Source organism: Vulpes lagopus, chromosome 12, assembly GCF_018345385.1.
Source record: "Vulpes lagopus strain Blue_001 chromosome 12, ASM1834538v1, whole genome shotgun sequence".
Taxonomy (NCBI): domain Eukaryota; kingdom Metazoa; phylum Chordata; class Mammalia; order Carnivora; family Canidae; genus Vulpes; species Vulpes lagopus.
In genome coordinates this window covers 37,068,244-37,095,163 of record NC_054835.1, presented here as the reverse complement: position 1 = coordinate 37,095,163, position 26,920 = coordinate 37,068,244, and the positions used below count along the sequence as shown (strand labels likewise).

The 26,920-nt window shown below is 40.8% G+C and overlaps 1 protein-coding gene across 1 annotated transcript; it reads right to left on the bottom strand.

The window, feature by feature from the left end:
• Positions 1 to 564: 564 nt before the first annotated feature.
• CBX1 (chromobox 1) lies at positions 565 to 26,920 on the bottom strand. Its single transcript, XM_041727145.1, has 5 exons — positions 26,700 to 26,920; positions 5,863 to 6,039; positions 5,202 to 5,379; positions 4,323 to 4,417; positions 565 to 2,074 (listed from the first exon to the last, which is right to left on the bottom strand). The coding sequence occupies exons 2-5, from the start codon at positions 6,000 to 6,002 to the stop codon at positions 1,930 to 1,932; spliced, it is 558 nt and encodes a 185-aa protein (XP_041583079.1). The 5' UTR covers positions 6,003 to 6,039; positions 26,700 to 26,920; the 3' UTR covers positions 565 to 1,929.

Below are 26,920 nucleotides of genomic sequence, written 5' to 3'. Positions count from 1 at the left end.
AACAAACACGTTTCCAAACATATCATGGTTTGGAAGTGCTAGCAGATCAGAGTGCTAAATAAACTTTAAGCAAAAAATGAATGAATGAATGAATGAATGAATGAGCAAACTTTGAGCAATATGAAGACAGAATGATGTGACAAGTTTTATAATCTCTACAGCAATTATAGACGTTCAATAAATATTTACTACATAATGAGACCACTCAAAGATTCAGGCCAGGCATTAGATTTTCAAACCTACAGTGTTCAAGAAATTAAACCTTCCTTGGGATGCCTGGGTGGCTCAGCGGTTGAGCATATGCCTTCAGCTAGGGTCGTGATCCTGGAGTCCTGGGATCGAGTCCCACATCCGGCTCCCTGCATGGAGCCTGCTTCTCCCTCTGCCTATGTCTCTCTCTGTCTCATGAACAAATATAAATAAAATCTTAAAAAAAAAAAAAAAGAATTAAAAAAAAAATCAAACCATCCAACTGTAGAAGTTGTTTCCTTATAAGCTGAACCAAAAGGTAATCAAAGGCAGGGAGGGTTTTTGGTAATACTTAATCAAGACAGAAATCAAGGATTATAAATCTATAGTTTTATTAAGACAAAACTGACAAATGTGGTATGAAGTTTACATTTAAACAAAGTTTTCACAGAAACCTAACACATGCCTAAAAAGATTTTACAATGGAGTTCTAGAATGCAGGTCTAGACGATGTCAAGAACTGATGGATCTCATGATTCAAGACAGCATTTTGGGTATTAGTTCTTAGGATTAAAAAATTTTTTTGTTTTGTTTTGTGTTTTAAAGTGAACCACTGCCCCAGTATGTAAGTTTAATCTTCTCCTGAGACCAGGGCTTTTGAAGTCATTCAACTCTTGAAGTGATTCAATGAACTTGTGCTGTCAGTGATTGAACCCTGCCACCAATGATTTCAGGGTTCAAAGTTCAAATAACAGGCTCCAAGAGTTTTCCACCCTAAGAGCATGGGCCCTTGTCTTTCTCTACTCTCCCACCTTCTATACCACCCTCTTCTCCTCCCCAAATACCTCAGCCAGTGGCTTGGATGGATAAGCTGATGTTGAAAACTTCATAGTTGGAAAAGAAAGGGTCTTCTTACCAATTTCAAGAATTAGCACCTCTATGACAGAACAATCTGCCTATGTATACGCTCCAATAAGACTTTCCCTCTTCAACCAGTTTCCATCCCCAAAATGGCAGCTTTGGTAACTTATTAACTGGCTTAGTCCTTTGTTGGGAATAGCATTAAGCTCAGGCAGGGAACACCTTGGCTTTAAGTTTCAGGCATTCACAGCTTTTAAACAGTCTCTCACAGTCCTCATTTAGGTTGCCGATGACATTTTTTTGAAAAGATAAAATATTCTGGACACAGAACCAAATCACCACAAGTTTGTTCTTTCCATTGTTTCACCATTTTCCCAATCAGGCCCCAAATTTTAACAAAAATGATCCTACCCATCTCTGTTCCTTCCCACCCCCAACCCTCCCACCCCCAAATGATACACCAGTAATAGCCAAAAACTACACACATGCTACGCTGTAAAAATGCAGAGTTAACACTATTGGGAAGAAGGCTGTGGGTTGTGGAGATGCACTTTGAAGATCTACAGTATCTTTTGCTCTCCCACACACCCATTCTGCAAGTTCTGTCCTTCATGGAAGGCCCTTTGCCTTTCTCAGCAAAGTACAGAATGGGTGGCCTTGCAATACTTCTCTTCCTTCCCCTCCACTGGGATGGGTGTGCAAACTACACAGCATGGAAAGGCTTTAAAGCACTTGGGCTGCTGTAGGGCACAGAAATGATACTGGCTCTTCAAAGGACATCTTCTCAAGCCACCTCTACGGTGTCAAGACAAGTAGAACTCCTTCCCTCCCCACTTGAAACCCACAGTCAGATTTGACAGGGGCAGGTACTCAGGACAGTTAATTCTTGTCATCTTTTTTGTCATCATCCTCCGAGGGGTAAGAATGCCACGTCAGCCTTTCCTCATAGAAGGATATGACCACTTGTGGGCACTTGACATTGGCTTCCTTGGCAGGGACTAGGTCAGCCTCATCAGAATTTTTCCTGCAGAACAAAGCAGAGAGACCCTGAGACCAGGTGCTAGTGGTCTCCTAACCTGGATTACACAAGGGAGAGGGCGATAACATGGCCTACACAGCATTTAGTCAAGTGACATCCTCAGAGGTCTTCTGTTGAAAATCCTCTCTGGTATCTTTGTTAAGCTCAGTCACTTAACTCAATCTATCACATGGGAACCTCTGGCAAGGCCAGGAAAAAACAAAAACAAAAACAAACATGACTCTCAGATTCTTGGAGGGCAGAAGAAAGGCTACCATACTCATCCAAAAGCCAAGCTCCTAAGAGCCCATGGAGAGATCTTGGCTTTGTAGTAGAATTTTGGATAGTAATTGATTTTATACCAATAGTAAGATTTAATACCAATAATAAGATTTAATACCATTGGCTCTAGCCAATGCAGGTGGACACATTCTCATTGACTCATAATTACACTGTTTAACATTACCAAATGCCATGCTCACACAGATATTCCACAACTCCCAGGTGCTTTGAAATGGTGCTTCAACACTGGGAAGTAGAAAATAAGGGACTGTTACATAATTCTCTATATTTTCCTGAATTTTAAAAAATGGTCTCAAAATTTGAAAATCACATACATATTACAAAGGACTTAGGAGTAAGGTCACTAGGAATCTCCTAGATGAGAGTAGCAGCATTAGGGCAGGTAGCAGTTATATGATGGGATCCAATGAGGCACCACCCAAAACTTCTAGAACTCAGAAACAGATAAACCAAAGCCAGAGAGCACAAGGAACCAGGGTTGACTAAGCTGGTAAGGTATGTTTCTGAACAACAGACTGAAGAGAATGGGAGGGAAAAGTAGTCTAACAATATGGGAGCATGAAGGAGGCTGCCCTTGTTGACAATTCAAACAATACTTTGAGGGAAGTTCAGTTATTTCATAACAAAGGAATATTTTCTATTTTGGTAATGGACAACTATTTCAACTCTTCCAGAAAATCATCTTAAAATGAACTAGGTTTTTCTAATCAACATCCAATCTTTTTATCTTAACTTGTAGAATTACATTCAGGTATAATCTTTAAAAATAGCAGTAATTCAACCAAAGAAGTGCAATCTTAAACAATATGGAGATAGTATAGTAACTCAGACTGATCACATGCAGACAGTGAAAATATATTCTAGTTGGATTGTAGCTCCTGGTATCAATCTCCCACCACCACCCCAGATGCACACCTTAAAAATGAAAAATGAACTTTTCTCCTATAGGCTAGCAGTAGAGCAGCTAAAATGTCAGATTCAGTGAACATAGGGAACGCAAAATAAGAAAACAAGAGTTTCAACCTAATTGTGACATAAGCTTTCAGCAGTGTCAAAGTCAGGCCTCTCTGACCACCTTCTAAGCAAGAGGAATTAGTATAGACAGGAATTTAAGAGAAGATTCTAGACTGACAAAAGGACAAAATCCTTAAAATTCTGCCTTAACTGGTAAAGGCTTAGAATCATTCCCTCCTAATTTATATTTTAAGGACAATGTTTGAGACCTACCTGGGGGGGAAAAAAGCACAAACATTTTTCAACCAGCAAGAAAAAGAAAAGAAAGCCTTCCTTTTGGCAGAGAATAGGGATATTTTAGGGAATCTGGGGTTAATTAAAGTTCTTATCATTCTCAAGACAACTGTTTTCCTTAAGCTGTTCTGTGGAGTATTACTACCATTGGTATTCATACTTCTAATGGAAAATAGCCTTATTACTCTATGCTCAGTACAGTAAAGGGGACTTGCTGACCCCTACTGGCTGATCCTGAAATTGCAGAATCTGCACAAATTGGAAAGGATCTAACAATCAAAGACAAAGGAAGAGCTACAGAAATTCTTAACTAACCCTGAGAAGTTAACAGAACTTCTGATCCTGGGGCCAGCCCAATTTTTATTAAGGAGGTTGTACAAGGGGAAGGTGGTTCAATCACATTTCATTCCCAACCCCTTCATTCACAGAAGTGAAATGTGATCCTTCCCTGTACCTTCTCCATCCTGGATTTTCTCCCACCTCCTAAAAAATGGGGCAAAGATCTGAGAATCCTAAGGGCCCCTACCTGTAACTCATGAGTCCAGGCTGGCAGTCAGGCCGAGGGTCACTATCGAAGGACTATGCCATCTTAAAGATTTCACACTTGGGCGACTGGAATTTCGAAGATCCAGCTCTTTTCCTCTGGCATGGAACAGATGGGGAGAAGAAAAAAACCACCACACAGGGCCACCAGCAGACTCACCATTTCATCAGGAACATGAGTTCTCCACTGGAGTCTGTAGCTCCAATAATCCGCTCTGGTTCCAAACCCCGGGCAAAGCCTCGTGGCTTTTCTGACTGTAAAAATCAGATGGATGCAACAAATTTAATTATGTGGGACTGTTATCCAGACTAGAGTCACTCCTGATCCTCTGATTAATATAATCACATTCTTGTCAGTATTTCACCAATACCTTGGCTCCAAGTCACAGGCCTTTATGCATCCTTCTGAGTGATTCTTCCATCAAGGTCTTGAGGTTTCCCCGTATGTAAAAAGGGACATACATCTCAAGCAAAATAAATTTTCACAACGGTTTCTTCACCCTCAGAAGATAACTTACTTTAAGGTACTGAATAAATATAGAGCTAACACCTGTAATGATTACAACACTGAAAACTATCTATAGGAATGAATTTATTTGCACTTATTATTATTCTTGAAACTTGGATAAAGTAGGGCAGCCCGAGTGGCTCGGCAGTTTAGCGCCTGCCTTCGGCCTGGGGCGTGATCCTGGAGGCCCGGGATCGAGTCCCACATCAGGCTCCCTGCATGGATCCTGCTTCTCCCTCTGCCTGTGTCTCTGCCTCTCTCTCTCTGTGTGTCTCTCATGAATAAATAAATAAAATCTTAAAAAAAAAAAAAAAAAGAAAGAAACTTGGATAAAGTATAGATTACATGGCTTCAGCAAAGTGAACCCCCAAACACTTTATAAGCATTAGCCTAAGATTCCAGAGGAAGGAGAGATGGGTGCTGAGGCCCAAGAAGCAGCAGAATAAAACTCCTTAAATTTAAAAATTAAAAGGCTTTTCAGCTTTAACAGCAGTAGGAATTCTGGGCTAGTAAAACTTGTTCTCCCCTTACCTCTTCTTTCTTCTTCTTTGGTTTGCTCTCTTCTCCCTTATCTTCAGAATCAGAGTCAGCTTTGCGTTTGCCTCCCTCTGATTTATCTGTCTCATGTGCTGTTTTCTGTGACTGTAGAAACTCGGCAATGAGATCAGGGCAATCCAGGTTCTCTTCTGGCTCCCACGTGTTATCCTCACTGAAACCAGAGGGCACAGTGAGTCACACTTTCCACTCAAAGTTAGCACACTCATACTAAGGAGACGCACAGGATGACGAGAGCTGGTGTCCTTGGAAAAGAGGAGTTAATGATAATGAGTATCCAGATTTTGTCCAAGATCAAGAACTTGGTAACGCTGAGATTTCTTGGGGCAGGGGGGTGGGCATCAGACTTTTTAATGTAAATTAAAAGCTTAGAAACTTGCCTTCTTCAAAGGAAAATTACTTTCTTTGCAAACTTGAATCGGTCTAAAGCTGCACATAAAACTGCTTCTCATAAATCACTGTCTTGCATTGTAGCACTTTGTTCATGTGGACAGTTTTCCTCATTAGACTCTAAGCCATGAAGACCAGGCCTGGGTCATACTACCCATCAGAGCACCCTAGGCCTTGCGCATTACTAGACTCCTGAGAAATAGTCAGTGACTAAATAGATAGATTTACCCAAGTTAATGAAACTTACTCTGAGAACCCCTTCCACTTTAGGAGGTACTCCACTTTGCCCTTTACCACTCGACGGTCAAGAACTTTTTCCACCACATATTCCTCTTCCTCCTCTTCTAGCACCTCCTCCACTTTCTTCTTGTTTTGTTTCTTCCCCATAGTGCCCGCCAGCTTTCTGGTCTAAAGGGTGACGCTGCTAAAGTGATAAAATAAAATAAAAAGGGCGTTAGGGCACATTTTTCTTGGTTAGGTGAATATTTGGATGGTTAGAAATCCAGGGACAGCTCTGACTTTAATGGTGTATGCTGCTTGTATTAGCTGTTCTGCCTATACAACTGCAGTATAAAATAAGGCTTTCTGATATATTAAGCTAGAAAGTTCATAAACAGTCCCAGCCAATCTCACAGCAAAACTTTATTCAGCTTCTTTATTGTTGTATATCCACTTAAGACTTTTATACTTATTCTAAGTTTAAAAAGTTCCCAATACCCCTCTTACTGTAAAGCATGTATCTAAAATATTAAATTGGGGGGCATGGGTGGATCAGTTGGTTAAGCATCCGACTCCTGGTTTCTGCTCAGGTTATAATCTTGGGGTCAGGAGGTCGAGCACTGTGCAAGGCTCTCCCTTCAGTGGGGAGTCTCCTTCTTTCTTCTTTCTCTCCTCCTCTCCCTCTGCCCTTGCCCCCTGCTCATGCTCTCCTAAAATAAATAAATAGGGGCAGCCCGGGTGGCTCAGCAGTTTAGTGCCTCCTTCAGCCCAGGGCCTGATCCTGGAGACCCAGGGTCGAGTCCCATGTTGGGCTCCCTGCATGGAGCCTGCTTCTCCCTCTGCCTCCCTCTCTCTCTCTGTGCGTGTGTCTCTCATGAATAAATAAATAAAATCTTTAAAAATAACTAACTAAATAAATAAATAAAATTGAAAGCAAGGCTCCTAAAAATAATGTACATACATCAGACTTATTTATATACATATAATCCTCTGATCTATACTTTCATATTACTAGACTTCAAATGTTAGTGTGAGGTAGCTTGTCCTATTTATCAAACATCTGGTTTTTCTTTTGTATTTGCATATATAATACAACCCATTTCTTTGCATTCTTAAACACTTCTTCCTGAGTCTCAAAGCTCTTTTTGCAGTCTTTTCTGAATCAATGGTTTAAAATGTCAAAGTTTCTAATTAGTTTCTTATTCTATTTAGTTTATTTCTGAGGCAGGAAAAGACTCAAAAATGCCAGAATGGGCAGCCCTGATGGCTCAGCGGTTTGGTGCCGCCTTCAGCCTGGGGTATGATCCTGGAGACCCGGGATCGAGTCCCAAGTCAGGTTCCCTGCATAGAGCCTGCTTCTCCCCCTGCCTGTGTCTCTGCCTCTCTCTCTGTGTGTGTCTGTCATGAATAAATAAAATAAAATCTTAAAAAAAAAAATGTAAAAATGCCAGAATGACCATGAAATCCTCTAAACTCAAGACACTGCAATAATTTGGAAAATGGCAGGCAAAAAACAATAGTTATCACAGATAATAGAATCTGAGCTTATTCTTTTGTAAAATACATCTTCAGGCTGGGTGACTTCTAGTGCTAAAATTCTAGTCCCCTATTAATCTATTTTTAGTCCTTCAAGTACAACTCTTGACTGCTGGTAGACTTGAAGCCATTTGTTTACCAATTTGTGTCAGTAGGTGGCGCCATAAGATATCAATACAACAAAAATGAGCTATAAAACTGGCCAAAAATCTACAAACTGGTAGGTCACAATTGCCCACAATGACATACAAAGAATTAAGGGTATGGCAGATAATCTAAGCCAAGAAAGTAGTTACTATGTCTGAAATTCAAGGCAATGCTGATTTGGGGTTAAACTGGATGATACTAGCATCCTCGGGAAAGGGAGTCTCACTCAGCCTAAACAGAAACTCTTCTAAATATACTTTAAAACTGGCATGTACAGATAGAATATTTAAGTCCATCTATAGACTATATAAAATATAACAAATTTTCATAAAAGTCAAATTCATCATTATGAAGCAGTTAAATTATCCGCAGAAGCTTTGGTTTTTAACTCTGAGATATTCCCATGTCTGCATATATGAGAAATGCTTACTTACTGAAACATTTACTTAACTACTAGAAAATCTAGACACTGCTGGATACTGGAGATTCAAAAGAATAAGAAATGGTTCCTGGCTTTCTGATGCTTAATGTCTGAAAAGAAAAAAAGCAGACACCACTTCCACTTAAAGCTGTTCTGAATTTTTACAGAGTGGCATAAAACAATGTTTTCTGGAGTGCTCCTAGCGTGGTCTAAGGCAACACCCAAGGCCCTGTATACAGAGGCGTCCAGAACACTCATCTGTTCTCAGATAAGAGGCATCTTTTTCAACACTCTTCCTCTCCACTTACATACTGAAGAATCTGCTTTGCTTTCCTTCTTCTCAACCTCTTTTAGAGAAAATTCCCTTTCTTCTTTTATTGTACATACTAATCAGTAGATTGAATGTAACCTGGCTAATACTTGCCTAACTTCATTGTACCTCTACTTCAGAGGCTGTGTGTACTTCTTTCTGGAAGGAGATGCTTTCAGGTTTTCAGAATTCTGACTGCCATAGGACAAGTGTTATTTTATGAGGAAAGAAAAATTTAGTTTTCTGTTTGGATAAATGCAGTTGTGTTTCCTCCCAAGAAGAAGTTCTATCCCTTCTTTCCACTATGAGTTGAAGGAGTAAGCAGGATTCATCTTCAGTCTTTGGTTAATGTGTGGAGAAAAATAGATCACCTTTGATAACAAAGGGTACCACAACTCTCTATGTTAATTTGGACTTGGAAATTAGAAGATACTCCCTTTCTCAGTAGTAGATGGAAGGTAAACAATGGGTTATAACAATCCAAAAATAGTTAACTGTTCCCTAATAATTCCTCTACCAAGTAATTAAATTTAAGAAAGTAAAGGCTTTCTATCATTATGGCTTCAGAATTCAGAGCTATTTAAAGCCCTGTGTTATCTACATTAATAGCTGTTATTTGTCTTACAAAAAGAAACTGTGAACACTGCCCATTGGATCCTGCTACTATGAAGGAAAAGGGTCAGGACAGCTTGTTTTGTCTCTAGCTACTGCAGGCCTCTGCTCCCTGTAGCATTAGCCTGGTCCCAAGGAGGAAGAATCATAGAACAGAGTAAGAATGTATCCTTTAGGTTAAGAAAAAAACACCCTGCCCCCCCAATGGGAAAATCTAAAGTGAGACCTCTTGATTTCTTTACTTTTTCTTTTTAAAAGATTATATTCTTTCTTTCTCTTTCTTTCTTTCTTTCTTTCTTTCTTTCTTTCTTTCTTTCTTTCTTTCTTCTTTCTTTCTTTTCTTTCTTTCTTCTTTCTTTCTTTTTCTTTCTTTCTTTCTTTCTTTCTTTCTTTCTTTCTTTCTTTCTTTCTTTCTTTCTTTCTTTTCTTTCTTTCTTCTTTCTTTCTCCTTCCTTCCTTCCTTCCTTCCTTCCTTCCTTCCTTCCTTCCTTCCTTCCTTCCTTTTCTTTCGAGGGGGGGGGCACAGACACAGGCAGAGGGAGAAGCAGGCTCCATGCAGGAAGCCTGACATGGGACATGGGACTCGGGACTAGATCCCGGCTCTCCAGGATCACACCCTGGGCTGAAGGCGGCGCTAAACCGCTGAGCCACCTGGGCTGCCCACTGAACTCACTATCTTAAGATCAACTCAGAAAAGTGAAAAATGGGGGCACTTGGGTGGCTCAGTGGTTGAGTGTCTGCCTTCGGCTCAGGTCGTGATTCCAAGGCTCTGGGATGGAGCCTGCATCAGGCTACCTACCCATAGGGAGCCTGCTTCTCCCTCTGCCTGTCTCTGCCCCGACCTCCGCCTCTCATGCATAAATAAAATCTTAAAAAAAAAAAAAACCCTGAAGAATGTAGAAAACAGACTCCTGCTTCTCTCTGAGCTTTCATATCTGGCTTATGCCAGCATCTATCTCAGGTACTGGATTCTTTATACTGGAGATTCTCAGCCAGGCTTCTCAACTCGAGTTTTCCCTTTATAGGTAGTTCTTAGGGTCCTGAATAAGCTGTTTGTCAAAATCAGTAGATTAAAAATGCAATCTAGTCTTTCTATAGAATCCAGAACCTTCTGAGGAGCCAAGAGCCCCCTTAAATATTACAAGGAGACAATTCTCAGTTTCCAAATGGATTATTTCAAGAAAACCCCCCTTTCTCCAAATATGGCAGTCTCCAAATACTAGCAGGGACATCTAGAAGGACTCTTTTTAATTTTTTTTTTTTTAAGATTTATTTATTCATGAGAGATAGAGAGGCAGAGACACAGGCAGAGGGAGAAGCAGGCTCCATGCAGGGAGCCAGATGCGGGACCTGACCCTGGGACTCCAGGATCATGCCCTGGGCCCAAGGCAGGCGCCAAACCGTTGAGCCACCCAGGGATCCTCTAGAAGGCTTCTCAATTGGAATTGCTTGGCAAGCCTCAAAGTAACTCAAATCAGCATAGTAGCAAAATGGAAAAATGTCTTTCATCAACAAAATCTGCCACTCCCTCCTAAACATCCTGGCAACCGAATTATGGCATCAAAAGTGCCATAATCACTAGTCAATCATTGTCAAAATTTATCACAGAACATCCTAAGAGGTGTACACAAGTGGGAACAGTTCTGGATTAACTCAGAAATTTTAGTCCTTGGACAAATCTCCTTAAGGTTTATCCTCATGTTGCAGACAAAAAACCTAGTTACCTGAGCTGCTTTAACTTTTATCTAAATATTTACTAGGGTAGGGGGCACCTAACTGGCTCAGTAAATACGCGTGTGACTTGATCTCAGGGTTGGAAGTTTGAGCCCCACGTTGGGTGCAGAGAGGACTTAAATACATGTACTGGGTCTGCCACATTTTAAGCTGCCTAGAAAAATACACTTGTATTAGTTTTACAGATTTCAAAGTGCTACTGCACTGTTGTCTCATTTTATCCTTGAAATCATCCCATGAAATAAGCCACTCAGATGTTATCAACACCTCTTAGATAACAAAACAGATTTACACACTATAAATCACCTAAGGTCACACAATTAACAAAGAGCATAGCACCTCAGTAAGGACACCTAGCAAGGCTGAGCTAATGGCCCTGATGCCAGAAAGTACTAGGAGGTAGCCACACACCTGTAGGGAGAGGAGACTTCCCTTCAGCCTGTATAAGGAAAGGATAGAGGTATCTTTAAACGGATCCTCCCTACAATTTGTCATCAGTAAATAAGGAAGTGACTGATAATGATTTTCTTTCAGAAAAGACCTTGTAAGGTATGGCTGTTAAAAAAAAAAAAAAAAAGATTCTTAATTGGTTACTGGAATACAAAGGTATTCACTGTTAATTAAATCAGCAGGCAGGGATCCCTGGGTGGCGCAGCAGTTTGGTGCCTGCCTTTGGCCCAGGGCGCAATCCTGGAGATCCGGGATCAAATCCCACGTCGGGCTTCCGGTGCATGGAGCCTGCTTCTCCCTCTGCCTGTGTCTCTGCCTCTCTCTCTCTCTGTGTGACTATCATAAATAAATAAAAATTAAAAAAAAAATAAAATAAATCAGCAGGCAGTAGCAAAGCCTTGGTTGTTAGTGTCCCAGCAACTCTTTGGAGTCTTTTAAATCGACACAACCTAGACAGTGCAGAATTTTTTAAGTTAAATCCCCACACCAAGTAGGCTGGAGAGAGTACTAAGAAAATGCCAATTTTAAGAAACCAAAGTTCATCTATAATGTCCCAATGAATCCAGGGACGGTGTAAATCTGAAGCAAGAGTCATGAACTCATAGTTCTTTCAAGAGATAAAAAAGCACTGTCTTAATTCTCCCCCACACTACCTCTACCAGGAGGTTAGATACTAGAAAATAGAGAGGAACAATGCTACTTGAAAGTAGAAGGTGGTACAGTATCAGATACAAGATAAAGGCATTTTTGTTTTGTTTTTGAGGAGCTGGTACTGATGGATTTCTTGCCAGTTTGGAAGATCAAATTCCAGATGTCAGGACAAGGTAACAACCACAGACCTCTGAAACCAAAGCAGTAGGCCTTTTAGCTAAATGTCGTGAAGAAGCATTTAGAATGTTGACCTGGTGAAGTGACCATCTTTACTAAGAAAGAATTCACAGGAAAGCAGACCTTGAGTACAGAGCTTTTACCTATAGGAGAATCAGAATCGCCTATGGATGGAGTTTATAAATATGGACACCCAGATCCAATGACATACAAAGTACGGTGTGCATTGTATTAAAGAAATACTGTTTTTCTATATGTAATATAATACATGTATTCATATTCAATTAAAAAATATTTAATTTAGGAAATCAAAGTTCCCTGGCCCAAAACCTGTCAAAACCTGTTTTCGTTCTTCTATACATAAACTAACACAGATAAACATTAAGTGAAAATAGATTATTACAGTTCTACAACTTGCCTTTTTTTTTTTAAGATTTTATTTATTTATTCATGATAGAGAGAGAGAGAGGCAGAGACACAGGCAGAGGGAGAAGCAGGCTCCACGCAGGGATCCCGAAGTGGTACCCGATCCTGGGTCCCCAGGATCACGCCCTGGACTGAAGGTGGCGCTAAACCACTGAGCCACAGGGGCTGCCCTACAACTTGCCTTTTTATGGAATATAGTATATATCTCTGATGCCGTTCCATATAGATTTCCATTCATAACAGGCTGCATAGTATTCCATATTGCTAGGACATATACTCTAACCATACACCTAGTGATGAAAATTTGGGTTCTTTCCAATTTTCTATTATTACAAACAATGTTGCTTCGACCATGGCATCTCACCTTTAAAGCTCCTTAGGTTAAAAAAAAAAAAAAAAAAAAAGGCTCCTTAGGTGATTTGTGTGATTCTTGATTTTAGGGTCATGAGTTTGAGCCCCACACTGGACATACAGTTTACTTAAAAATAAATAATTATATAAATTTTAAAACTGCTTAGGTGATTTGATGGATATCCTTGGAAAAAAACCCATTGTTATAAGGGGACCGGCAGAAACGATATTCCTTAAGTGAAATCACACACATTATTACAGACATAAACCAATTCTCAGAGTTAGCTAAAAGACAGGTAAACAGGGCAGCCCCGGTGGCAGAGCGGTTTGGCACCGCCTGCAGCCTGGGGCCTGATCCTGGAGACCCAGGGTCGAGTCCCATGTTGGGCTCCCTGCATGGAGCCTGCTTCTCCCTCTGCCTCCCTCTCTCTCTCTGTGCGTGTGTCTCTCATGAATAAATAAATAAAATCTTTAAAAATAACTAACTAAATAAATAAATAAAATTGAAAGCAAGGCTCCTAAAAATAATGTACATACATCAGACTTATTTATATACATATAATCCTCTGATCTATACTTTCATATTACTAGACTTCAAATGTTAGTGTGAGGTAGCTTGTCCTATTTATCAAACATCTGGTTTTTCTTTTGTATTTGCATATATAATACAACCCATTTCTTTGCATTCTTAAACACTTCTTCCTGAGTCTCAAAGCTCTTTTTGCAGTCTTTTCTGAATCAATGGTTTAAAATGTCAAAGTTTCTAATTAGTTTCTTATTCTATTTAGTTTATTTCTGAGGCAGGAAAAGACTCAAAAATGCCAGAATGGGCAGCCCTGATGGCTCAGCGGTTTGGTGCCGCCTTCAGCCTGGGGTATGATCCTGGAGACCCGGGATCGAGTCCCAAGTCAGGTTCCCTGCATAGAGCCTGCTTCTCCCCCTGCCTGTGTCTCTGCCTCTCTCTCTGTGTGTGTCTGTCATGAATAAATAAAATAAAATCTTAAAAAAAAAAATGTAAAAATGCCAGAATGACCATGAAATCCTCTAAACTCAAGACACTGCAATAATTTGGAAAATGGCAGGCAAAAAACAATAGTTATCACAGATAATAGAATCTGAGCTTATTCTTTTGTAAAATACATCTTCAGGCTGGGTGACTTCTAGTGCTAAAATTCTAGTCCCCTATTAATCTATTTTTAGTCCTTCAAGTACAACTCTTGACTGCTGGTAGACTTGAAGCCATTTGTTTACCAATTTGTGTCAGTAGGTGGCGCCATAAGATATCAATACAACAAAAATGAGCTATAAAACTGGCCAAAAATCTACAAACTGGTAGGTCACAATTGCCCACAATGACATACAAAGAATTAAGGGTATGGCAGATAATCTAAGCCAAGAAAGTAGTTACTATGTCTGAAATTCAAGGCAATGCTGATTTGGGGTTAAACTGGATGATACTAGCATCCTCGGGAAAGGGAGTCTCACTCAGCCTAAACAGAAACTCTTCTAAATATACTTTAAAACTGGCATGTACAGATAGAATATTTAAGTCCATCTATAGACTATATAAAATATAACAAATTTTCATAAAAGTCAAATTCATCATTATGAAGCAGTTAAATTATCCGCAGAAGCTTTGGTTTTTAACTCTGAGATATTCCCATGTCTGCATATATGAGAAATGCTTACTTACTGAAACATTTACTTAACTACTAGAAAATCTAGACACTGCTGGATACTGGAGATTCAAAAGAATAAGAAATGGTTCCTGGCTTTCTGATGCTTAATGTCTGAAAAGAAAAAAAGCAGACACCACTTCCACTTAAAGCTGTTCTGAATTTTTACAGAGTGGCATAAAACAATGTTTTCTGGAGTGCTCCTAGCGTGGTCTAAGGCAACACCCAAGGCCCTGTATACAGAGGCGTCCAGAACACTCATCTGTTCTCAGATAAGAGGCATCTTTTTCAACACTCTTCCTCTCCACTTACATACTGAAGAATCTGCTTTGCTTTCCTTCTTCTCAACCTCTTTTAGAGAAAATTCCCTTTCTTCTTTTATTGTACATACTAATCAGTAGATTGAATGTAACCTGGCTAATACTTGCCTAACTTCATTGTACCTCTACTTCAGAGGCTGTGTGTACTTCTTTCTGGAAGGAGATGCTTTCAGGTTTTCAGAATTCTGACTGCCATAGGACAAGTGTTATTTTATGAGGAAAGAAAAATTTAGTTTTCTGTTTGGATAAATGCAGTTGTGTTTCCTCCCAAGAAGAAGTTCTATCCCTTCTTTCCACTATGAGTTGAAGGAGTAAGCAGGATTCATCTTCAGTCTTTGGTTAATGTGTGGAGAAAAATAGATCACCTTTGATAACAAAGGGTACCACAACTCTCTATGTTAATTTGGACTTGGAAATTAGAAGATACTCCCTTTCTCAGTAGTAGATGGAAGGTAAACAATGGGTTATAACAATCCAAAAATAGTTAACTGTTCCCTAATAATTCCTCTACCAAGTAATTAAATTTAAGAAAGTAAAGGCTTTCTATCATTATGGCTTCAGAATTCAGAGCTATTTAAAGCCCTGTGTTATCTACATTAATAGCTGTTATTTGTCTTACAAAAAGAAACTGTGAACACTGCCCATTGGATCCTGCTACTATGAAGGAAAAGGGTCAGGACAGCTTGTTTTGTCTCTAGCTACTGCAGGCCTCTGCTCCCTGTAGCATTAGCCTGGTCCCAAGGAGGAAGAATCATAGAACAGAGTAAGAATGTATCCTTTAGGTTAAGAAAAAAACACCCTGCCCCCCCAATGGGAATATCTAAAGTGAGACCTCTTGATTTCTTTACTTTTTCTTTTTAAAAGATTATATTCTTTCTTTCTCTTTCTTTCTTTCTTTCTTTCTTTCTTTCTTTCTTTCTTCTTTCTTTCTTTTCTTTCTTTCTTCTTTCTTTCTTTTTCTTTCTTTCTTTCTTTCTTTCTTTCTTTCTTTCTTTCTTTCTTTCTTTCTTTCTTTTCTTTCTTTCTTCTTTCTTTCTCCTTCCTTCCTTCCTTCCTTCCTTCCTTCCTTCCTTCCTTCCTTCCTTCCTTCCTTTTCTTTCGAGGGGGGGGGGCACAGACACAGGCAGAGGGAGAAGCAGGCTCCATGCAGGAAGCCTGACATGGGACATGGGACTCGGGACTAGATCCCGGCTCTCCAGGATCACACCCTGGGCTGAAGGCGGCGCTAAACCGCTGAGCCACCTGGGCTGCCCACTGAACTCACTATCTTAAGATCAACTCAGAAAAGTGAAAAATGGGGGCACTTGGGTGGCTCAGTGGTTGAGTGTCTGCCTTCGGCTCAGGTCGTGATTCCAAGGCTCTGGGATGGAGCCTGCATCAGGCTACCTACCCATAGGGAGCCTGCTTCTCCCTCTGCCTGTCTCTGCCCCGACCTCCGCCTCTCATGCATAAATAAAATCTTAAAAAAAAAAAAAACCCTGAAGAATGTAGAAAACAGACTCCTGCTTCTCTCTGAGCTTTCATATCTGGCTTATGCCAGCATCTATCTCAGGTACTGGATTCTTTATACTGGAGATTCTCAGCCAGGCTTCTCAACTCGAGTTTTCCCTTTATAGGTAGTTCTTAGGGTCCTGAATAAGCTGTTTGTCAAAATCAGTAGATTAAAAATGCAATCTAGTCTTTCTATAGAATCCAGAACCTTCTGAGGAGCCAAGAGCCCCCTTAAATATTACAAGGAGACAATTCTCAGTTTCCAAATGGATTATTTCAAGAAAACCCCCCTTTCTCCAAATATGGCAGTCTCCAAATACTAGCAGGGACATCTAGAAGGACTCTTTTTAATTTTTTTTTTTTTAAGATTTATTTATTCATGAGAGATAGAGAGGCAGAGACACAGGCAGAGGGAGAAGCAGGCTCCATGCAGGGAGCCAGATGCGGGACCTGACCCTGGGACTCCAGGATCATGCCCTGGGCCCAAGGCAGGCGCCAAACCGTTGAGCCACCCAGGGATCCTCTAGAAGGCTTCTCAATTGGAATTGCTTGGCAAGCCTCAAAGTAACTCAAATCAGCATAGTAGCAAAATGGAAAAATGTCTTTCATCAACAAAATCTGCCACTCCCTCCTAAACATCCTGGCAACCGAATTATGGCATCAAAAGTGCCATAATCACTAGTCAATCATTGTCAAAATTTATCACAGAACATCCTAAGAGGTGTACACAAGTGGGAACAGTTCTGGATTAACTCAGAAATTTTAGTCCTTGGACAAATCTCCTTAAGGTTTATCCTCATGTTGCAGACAAAAAACCTAGTTACCTGAGCTGCTTTAACTTTTATCTAAATATTTACTAGGGTAGGGGGCACCTAACTGGCTCAGTAAATACGCGTGTGACTTGATCTCAGGGTTGGAAGTTTGAGCCCCACGTTGGGTGCAGAGAGGACTTAAATACATGTACTGGGTCTGCCACATTTTAAGCTGCCTAGAAAAATACACTTGTATTAGTTTTACAGATTTCAAAGTGCTACTGCACTGTTGTCTCATTTTATCCTTGAAATCATCCCATGAAATAAGCCACTCAGATGTTATCAACACCTCTTAGATAACAAAACAGATTTACACACTATAAATCACCTAAGGTCACACAATTAACAAAGAGCATAGCACCTCAGTAAGGACACCTAGCAAGGCTGAGCTAATGGCCCTGATGCCAGAAAGTACTAGGAGGTAGCCACACACCTGTAGGGAGAGGAGACTTCCCTTCAGCCTGTATAAGGAAAGGATAGAGGTATCTTTAAACGGATCCTCCCTACAATTTGTCATCAGTAAATAAGGAAGTGACTGATAATGATTTTCTTTCAGAAAAGACCTTGTAAGGTATGGCTGTTAAAAAAAAAAAAAAAAAGATTCTTAATTGGTTACTGGAATACAAAGGTATTCACTGTTAATTAAATCAGCAGGCAGGGATCCCTGGGTGGCGCAGCAGTTTGGTGCCTGCCTTTGGCCCAGGGCGCAATCCTGGAGATCCGGGATCAAATCCCACGTCGGGCTTCCGGTGCATGGAGCCTGCTTCTCCCTCTGCCTGTGTCTCTGCCTCTCTCTCTCTCTGTGTGACTATCATAAATAAATAAAAATTAAAAAAAAAATAAAATAAATCAGCAGGCAGTAGCAAAGCCTTGGTTGTTAGTGTCCCAGCAACTCTTTGGAGTCTTTTAAATCGACACAACCTAGACAGTGCAGAATTTTTTAAGTTAAATCCCCACACCAAGTAGGCTGGAGAGAGTACTAAGAAAATGCCAATTTTAAGAAACCAAAGTTCATCTATAATGTCCCAATGAATCCAGGGACGGTGTAAATCTGAAGCAAGAGTCATGAACTCATAGTTCTTTCAAGAGATAAAAAAGCACTGTCTTAATTCTCCCCCACACTACCTCTACCAGGAGGTTAGATACTAGAAAATAGAGAGGAACAATGCTACTTGAAAGTAGAAGGTGGTACAGTATCAGATACAAGATAAAGGCATTTTTGTTTTGTTTTTGAGGAGCTGGTACTGATGGATTTCTTGCCAGTTTGGAAGATCAAATTCCAGATGTCAGGACAAGGTAACAACCACAGACCTCTGAAACCAAAGCAGTAGGCCTTTTAGCTAAATGTCGTGAAGAAGCATTTAGAATGTTGACCTGGTGAAGTGACCATCTTTACTAAGAAAGAATTCACAGGAAAGCAGACCTTGAGTACAGAGCTTTTACCTATAGGAGAATCAGAATCGCCTATGGATGGAGTTTATAAATATGGACACCCAGATCCAATGACATACAAAGTACGGTGTGCATTGTATTAAAGAAATACTGTTTTTCTATATGTAATATAATACATGTATTCATATTCAATTAAAAAATATTTAATTTAGGAAATCAAAGTTCCCTGGCCCAAAACCTGTCAAAACCTGTTTTCGTTCTTCTATACATAAACTAACACAGATAAACATTAAGTGAAAATAGATTATTACAGTTCTACAACTTGCCTTTTTTTTTTTAAGATTTTATTTATTTATTCATGATAGAGAGAGAGAGAGGCAGAGACACAGGCAGAGGGAGAAGCAGGCTCCACGCAGGGATCCCGAAGTGGTACCCGATCCTGGGTCCCCAGGATCACGCCCTGGACTGAAGGTGGCGCTAAACCACTGAGCCACAGGGGCTGCCCTACAACTTGCCTTTTTATGGAATATAGTATATATCTCTGATGCCGTTCCATATAGATTTCCATTCATAACAGGCTGCATAGTATTCCATATTGCTAGGACATATACTCTAACCATACACCTAGTGATGAAAATTTGGGTTCTTTCCAATTTTCTATTATTACAAACAATGTTGCTTCGACCATGGCATCTCACCTTTAAAGCTCCTTAGGTTAAAAAAAAAAAAAAAAAAGGCTCCTTAGGTGATTTGTGTGATTCTTGATTTTAGGGTCATGAGTTTGAGCCCCACACTGGACATACAGTTTACTTAAAAATAAATAATTATATAAATTTTAAAACTGCTTAGGTGATTTGATGGATATCCTTGGAAAAAAACCCATTGTTATAAGGGGACCGGCAGAAACGATATTCCTTAAGTGAAATCACACACATTATTACAGACATAAACCAATTCTCAGAGTTAGCTAAAAGACAGGTAAACAGGGCAGCCCCGGTGGCAGAGCGGTTTGGCACCGCCTGCAGCCTGGGGAATGATCCTGGAGGCTGGGGATGGAGTCCCACATCAGGCTCCCTGCATGGAGCCTGCTTCTCCCTCTGCCTGTGTCTCTGCCTCTCTCTCTGTGTCTATGAATAAATAAATAAAATCTTAAAAAAAAAAAAAGACAGGTAAACATTTTACTTTCTTCATAGAATTGAGAATAAGGGTGGAGCATAAACTAATGCTCTTGAAAACAAAAAAAAATTTTTTTTAAAGATTTTATTTATTCATGAGAGACACACAGAGAGAGAGAGAGAGAGGCAGAGACACTGGCAGAGGGAGAAGCAGGCTCCCCGCAAGGAGCCCGATGTGGGACTTGATCCTGCGTCCCCAGGATCACACCCTGGGCTGCAGGCGGCGCTAAACCGCTGCGCCACCGGGGCTGCCCACAAAAATCTTCTTATATCACATTTAGTATTATTCAATTTAGACCTTTTCTGCACTAGCAATGCAGTGCACTGGAAGAGCACTGCTTGATCTTCATAGTTCCTTTCACCAGAAGAAAGTTAGTATGAGGACAAGATGGTATCTTTCCTGTCCCTGCCTCTCAAAACAAATTTATGCCTATAAGCAGTTCTATACATTTAAATACTAAATACCTATTTCCTAATAAGTAAAACAGGTGTAATAACCCTCATGGGATTCCGGAGGTGAACTTTTATGACCTTCTGATATTAACTACCTATTTACATATTTGCAATATGTCTTATTTCATTATATTATTTACTGCTTTAAGCTTAAATATAGCTTTCTGAAGCCCAATGAATTAAAAACTCATTAAGAAAACAGCACTTCCACACTATGTGTATGGCTAAGTTTTTAAAATCAGAGAGCAGGTCCAGAACACATTCAAGAGGGATCCAGGTCTGGCTATTATGAAGGAACCAATAATTATGAAACAGAGAAAACAAGATCTCACTTCTAGATGACCAAGACAGAAGAGCTGCCAGAAACTGAAAAAAATCACACTTCATATATCTTAAGTGTAGGAATTTCTTGTGCTTTTCTTTTTATCTAACCCGCACAGGAAAATAAAGTAAAAATGCTCTTGTAGTTACTGGCAAAAGGAATATAACTTCCTATGAAGAAAGATAAAATAGGCGAGAAAGGAGGTAAATTCTGAATACATTGGAAAATTTCAACAAAATGGTTTATTTGTGAAAAGAAGCTTAAGATTTCTAAAGATCAGGGACGCCTGGGTGGCTGGCTCAGTGGTTGAGTGTGTCTGCCTTTGGCTCAGGGCGTGATCCTGGAGTCCCAGGATCCAGTCCTACACAGGGCTCCCTGCATGGAGCCTGCTTCTCCCTCTGCCTATGTCTCTGCCTCTCTCCGTGTCTCGTGAATAAAAAAATTAAATCTAAAAGAAAAAAAAAGATTTCTGAAGATCAGCATAAATACCAAAAATCAGTTTTGATGATCTAAACAGTAAAACTCTATAACAAGCTTCAGAAGTTGTGATTTCAAGCTCAGCTTTTACATATTAACTTTTTTAAAAAACCAATTAAATGAACAATGGTCTAAGAATTCATAATGTGTTTACTGAGTTCAAGACAAAAAGGACAACCATCTTTGATTTCTCTCCACTCATCCTGCATATCTAGCGTCTTCCTAAGTCCTACTAAGTTTGTATTATAAATATCTTTCTTTTTGTTTTGGTAAATATCTTTCAATTCATACATTTTTCTAGGCCTACTACTTCCATCCTATTGCAAGCTAACATCATCTCTTGCCTGGATCACTCCTAATTCAATGCATTCTCAATAGTAGGCACTCATTTAAAATGCAGATCTCTTCACAGCATTATCTGTGGGCATCTGAGCTGAAGACCACCACACCTAACGTTTCATTCACAATTACCTTGTCCTTTGACCCATTCTTTCACTTGAACACTTCCCTTACCTAAAATGTCATGGCCAGAAGCCTCCCTGAGGCCCCACGGTTTAGGTTAGGTTAATTCTTCCAATGAACTCTGTCCTACAATATTCATCATTTAACAATTATCTCTTGGGTACCTATTCTGTGTAAGGTGCTAGACAAAAATCCCTGGTCTCCTAGAATTTACATTCTAATGTGGATGAGTGAGCATGAGTGGGAGTATGTGCATGCATACATGTGCAGGTAGAGCAGAACACAGACAATAAGCAAAAAAGTATTAGTTATAAATGCTATAAATATAAAGTAAGTATCGTTAGATTTAAGTAAGTTTATACAGAACCCAAATGACAAAGAGACAACTCGGCAAAAATCAGAACAACACACCAAGTTTAGGGAATAGCTGTCCTACTGAAGTGAGGAGAGCTTGCTCTTATCTGAAGAACAGAAATGTGGCCAGGTAGAAATCACAAAGACTGAAAGAGGAGCCGGTAAGGACCAGATGATAATTATTATGCATACCACTTCCCATGTTACTCCTCCTTTCATCTAGCTCCTTTTTCCATTCCTTATTTTCCTTCTGCCTCTTTTGCCTCCAGCTTAGGTTTAAGACCTAGGCATTCATAACTATAAAAGTTTATAACTACAGCTCCTCCAGCGTTTAACATTATCTATTAAAAAATACAGGGTGACTAACTCACTCTGGCGAAAAAAGCAGAGAGTCAATTCCACATTGCAGGGAGGGACCCTCTCAGACCCAGGCAAATGGGGCTGTTTGTTTAGGCCAGTGGGATATGCAGCCACACAAGCAGCACAGGCTTTTGAGAATCCCTTAATGGTAAGTAGTAACAACATAATGATAACAACTAAAACTTACTGAATACTTAAAACTTAATGCATATAAAGACATTCAATCCTCATGGCAACTCTATTAGACCCATTTCATAAATGAGAAAACTAAGGCTTATGAAGCAAAGAAAATTTCCCAAAGCCCCCAGAGCCAGGACTGAAATATAAAATATACAAAACAATGCAAGTTGAACTTTATTTCACTAAGATAAATGGTAAGAGTATATAATAATTAGCAAAAGAAACATTAGCAAGAATAAGCAACCACAAAAGCACTACAGAGGCTCAGAAGAATAAATGGCTAGGGTGATTAGGAAAGGTTTTGAAAAGTTGGGATTGAAGCCAGGCTCCAACAGCATTTGAAAAGGTGGATTGAGTAGGGCAATTTGGCCCAAGGAACAGTTGTGAACAAAGGCAATGAGGCACGTCTGAGGTAGATGGTGTGTAAACCAGTTTGGGTGGAGTAGACTGAATAGGAAAATGGTAGGTAACTGCTAAAAAATTTTCTACAAGGTCCCTCTCCTCCTTAAAGACCAAACTCCTCAGTGTGACATCTAACACCCTTTGGTTCCAACCATTTCATATTTCTACTCCCTCACAAAACCTACACTCCTGTTAAAACTATAACCTGAACATATCCTGCACATTTCCTCCATGCAAGGCTTTGTTCATTATTAAGAAGGGCACCTGTCCAACACCAGCAGCCAAGATCCTACCCATCCTTCAAGACCAAACTTAAATGCTACTTCTTCCATGAAGTCTACCCAACCTAGCCAAGTATTATTTCTCTTTTCCTTGCAGTTCTTAAAGCATTTTGTTTCTATTTTTACTCTTAATTAAAGGCAGGCCTGAGCCCTGTGTAATGTGTAGAACCTTGTATGGGCAGTTGGATGGATGTCTGACTCCAAAAATCAGGGAAAAGATGTCCAAAGAGAAAAAAAAAAAAAAAAAAGGATGTCCAAAGCTGTCAGCGTTTTAAGGAATGATCAGTGAGGAATCTGATCAGCAAGCCCAAAATCTTAAATAAGAAAGTAGTACACCTTTGCTGAAGCATTAGCAACTACGTACCAGTCATCAAAAGACAGGTGAAGGCATGTGTGATATATACTCAATGTGTAGTCTTCCTGACTCATGTTTCTAAACTGCTGTTAGTCTGTTTGTTAACCATGGCTGTTTGGGAGACAAATGCTTTCCAGATGGAAAACTTTACTGAGCAGAAAACAAGAACTCATGCCACATACCCAGTAAGCAGGAGTTTCATTTTTAAAGGAATACCTGCTCCTGAATTTCAGGACCTAGGACTAGAATACTGATGTGTTAATAAAATGAGAATTTTATCTGAGATGTGTCCAGAAACTTGGCTAACTCCTTTCAGTACGCTCATGTGGATGAAACTATATACACAGCTTTCAGTTGAGAGGCCACAGGGATGTACAAGTATTAGTAGGACATAGTGATAACCTGAAGCAAGTCTTTTAGTTTAAGATGAAATAAAAATGATTAGAAAGCTAGACCAGAAGTATGGCTAAGTTGGAATTAAAAGCAGAGATCAAAGCATTCACAGATAACAAGACAAAACCAGATTATTGACACTAACCTTCATACCACAGTTTGGTTAGGCCCTCAACCTGTTAGCTATTATTAAAGAGAAAGGCACAATTTCACAGACAAATTAGGTAGCCCCTTCTTGGTCAGTAAACCATAAAAGCTAAAGGCAGGAATGATTTTTTTTTTTTTGGGGGGGGCAGGAATGATTTAATACAAGTTAGTCAATTCATATAACGACATGATCTGAATTTTGTCCATATTTGGGTAACTTCTCCAATGAACTTTGGACAGTCTATTCAATTTTTCAGTAGACACCACTATCTGGAAATACTATTTATTTAACCCTATACGTAGAACCCGAAAGATTTTTCAAGATACTTTTATTTATTTTTTATTTTTTTTTAAGATTTTATTTATTTATTCATGAGAGACACAGAGAGAGAGAGGCAGAGACACAGGCAGGGGGAGAAGTAGGCTCCATGCAGGGAGCCCGATGTGGGTGGGACTCATCCCAGGACTCCAGGATCATGCACCGAGCCAAAGGCAAATGCTCAACCCCTGAGCCACCCAGGTGTCCCTCAAGATACTTTTAAAACAAAATATTCAAACTATAGCTTGCTATTGAAACCCAGAACCTGGAGCCTCTCGTCTTTGCCTAAGGTATTTAAAATTGTCACTTCCACAATCTACAGACCAAGATGAGTATATTAAAACTGAGGCGAGGACAAGCATGACAAGGACTATACTCTACCCAATGTCATTGATCAAAGACAGGAAAACTAATTATTTAAGTGCATATTAACTCCTTCTGCTAGCACATGGAATTCTAAGAAAGGATCTAAAAGCCATATCCATTCATTCAACAATATGAATGACCTACCATGTGCCAGACATTTAGAAGAATAAGAGGTATAACCCCATCTTATGTGAGCTCATATGCTAGCCATTAGCATTTTGTTCCAAAAACTCTTTGGGGAAATAACCCATGAAATGAAAATCAAGCCTAACGTACAATCTGTTATACCACCAGAGATAGTACATAAAGAAGATGAGATTCTGAGGGAGAAACTACTAGAAAATGACAAAAATGCATCCGTTCTCTTTTTTAAATGGTATGAACTCAAAAAGAAACATTCTTCTAGTCCTTAAAATAGGCACAGAATATAATGGTTGCTTTTTAATTTTATTTTTTTAAGTTTATTTTTAAGTAATCTCTACACTCAACATAGGGCTTGAACTCAGGACCCAGAGATTAAGAATCACATGCTCTTCTGACTGAGCCACCTAGGCACTTCAGTACGATGGTTGCTTCTTTTCAGATATTTGGTTAGAAAATTATCAGTATCCCGCAGTCAAAAACGCAGAAGGCTAGGGTATCCTTACTTGGTCCCTTTCAATCAAGAAGCTAGAAGCAACAGGCTACACGCACTATTTACATCTTTAATGAAAAAACTTAGGCTACAGCAGCCAATGAAGAATAACAGCACCAAAGGGAAAACTGGAAATGAATGAAGATCCTGAACCCCTGCTAAAGCTTTATTAAGGTGTGACCAGTTCCAACGGTTTTCCCACTCAATCATACCACTTACAATATAAACGCCTGTAAGCACCTATGGAGGAACACAGGCACTAATTTCCCAATTGTATTCATGCTTCCATTCCAAACCTTGGACCTTTTCAGAGCTATTCCAAACTGCCAACACGATTCTTAATACAACTGAGGAGGCTCAGAGAGAGCCTCACTCTAACCCTGGCCAACTCAGGAGAGCTCACTCTAACCCTGGCCAGAGTTTTCCAGTATCACTGATCTTTTTGTAAACTCCACCTCGATGGAGTTAAACCAATACAAGTCTGCATATAAGGCCATCCATGAAAAAACTTCATCTGAAGCTTTGAAGAAGTACTGCTCATTCCCATATTCAAATTTTCTAACAACAAAGAAAGGCTAGCTTTAAAAAAAAAAAAAAAAAGAAAGAAAATCATAAGAGCCTAAGAAACAAATCTCACGATCTCACTAACTCTTCTTCGTCTCCCCATTTCCCACATCATCTTACCTCTCACTAACTTAATTCCTTAAGTATGAACCCACCTACACGTTTCTACAATACCACTGTCTTTTGCGACCAGTGACGATCCCAGATAAAAATGTATGTAACTGTGAATCCAAGCAAGCGCTGCACTTGGGATTTTTTTTTTTTAACTCCCCGAAGGAATCAAAAGAGCTGAGGTAGTAGAAAACCTGGAAAAGGGGAAGAAATCTTGTTTTTTTGTCCTTTCTTCACACATGATTCTTACAGCCTCCCCACTGTGTGAGGACCCATCAGGACTCAAAGGCGGCCGGTTTTCCCCTTTCAACTCCTCACAGAAACACTCTCGGGGCCTCCGCCCTACTTACTCTCACAGCTCCTCCCTCTCCAGATCCAACTCTGGCACGTAACTGCCCCTTCCTCTCCTAGCCCCCTCTTCAGTTTATCCAACAGGTCTCCTCCCCGAGTAGCACACCTTGGACTGCCCAGCCCCCTCGAAGATTTCCTCGAAGTTACTTGTCCTTAGCCCGGCGAGCGGCAATTCCGCTGGCAGCCCCGGCCGGACCCCAAATTCTCAGGTGGCATCCGAAACCAAGGGTCTCGCAGCCGTCAGCCCTCCCCTCGCCGTGTCCAAACATCAAGGCTGCCCAGCCTGTCCCCTCCCCGCTGTACTCAAGTGTCTTCCCCCAATCCGGCAGCCCACCCAACCTACGTAGCATTGTCTCGGTCCACCCAGGCCCCGAGGAGCGACCCGCCAGGGCTCGGCCCACCCCGAATCGTCTCGATCTCCTGCTCAGAGTACGCCGCCCGCCCCGCCCTCTCCATCCTTTTCGCGCCCGGCGCCCGACCCCCTGCAGCCGGCGGAGGGCTCGGTGCGCGGAGGGCGCGGGGTCGGGTGCGTTCCCCGCTCCCACCCTCCGCTGCAAGCCCGCGCGGCCCCTCAGCCAGGGCTCCCGCCGCTGCCGCCGCCACCGCCGCCGCGCGCCTCCCCCCCGCGTCCCCGCCTCTCGCGGGCTCTTCACCTCAGAGCAGCGCCCAAGAGCCCGAGAGGAATCGGTGCCGCGCTAATGGCGCGTCGCGTCGGGCCGGCCGGGGGAGTGGCACCCAGAAAAGCAACAAGCCGGTGGCCGCAGTCGAGCCCCTCACTGAAGCGGCGTACCGCAGGCCCCAGCCAACGGCCCTCCCCTCAGCCGAACAAAAGAGCCTCGCACTCGGCGCTGCCCGCCGCCCGCACCGCGCAGGC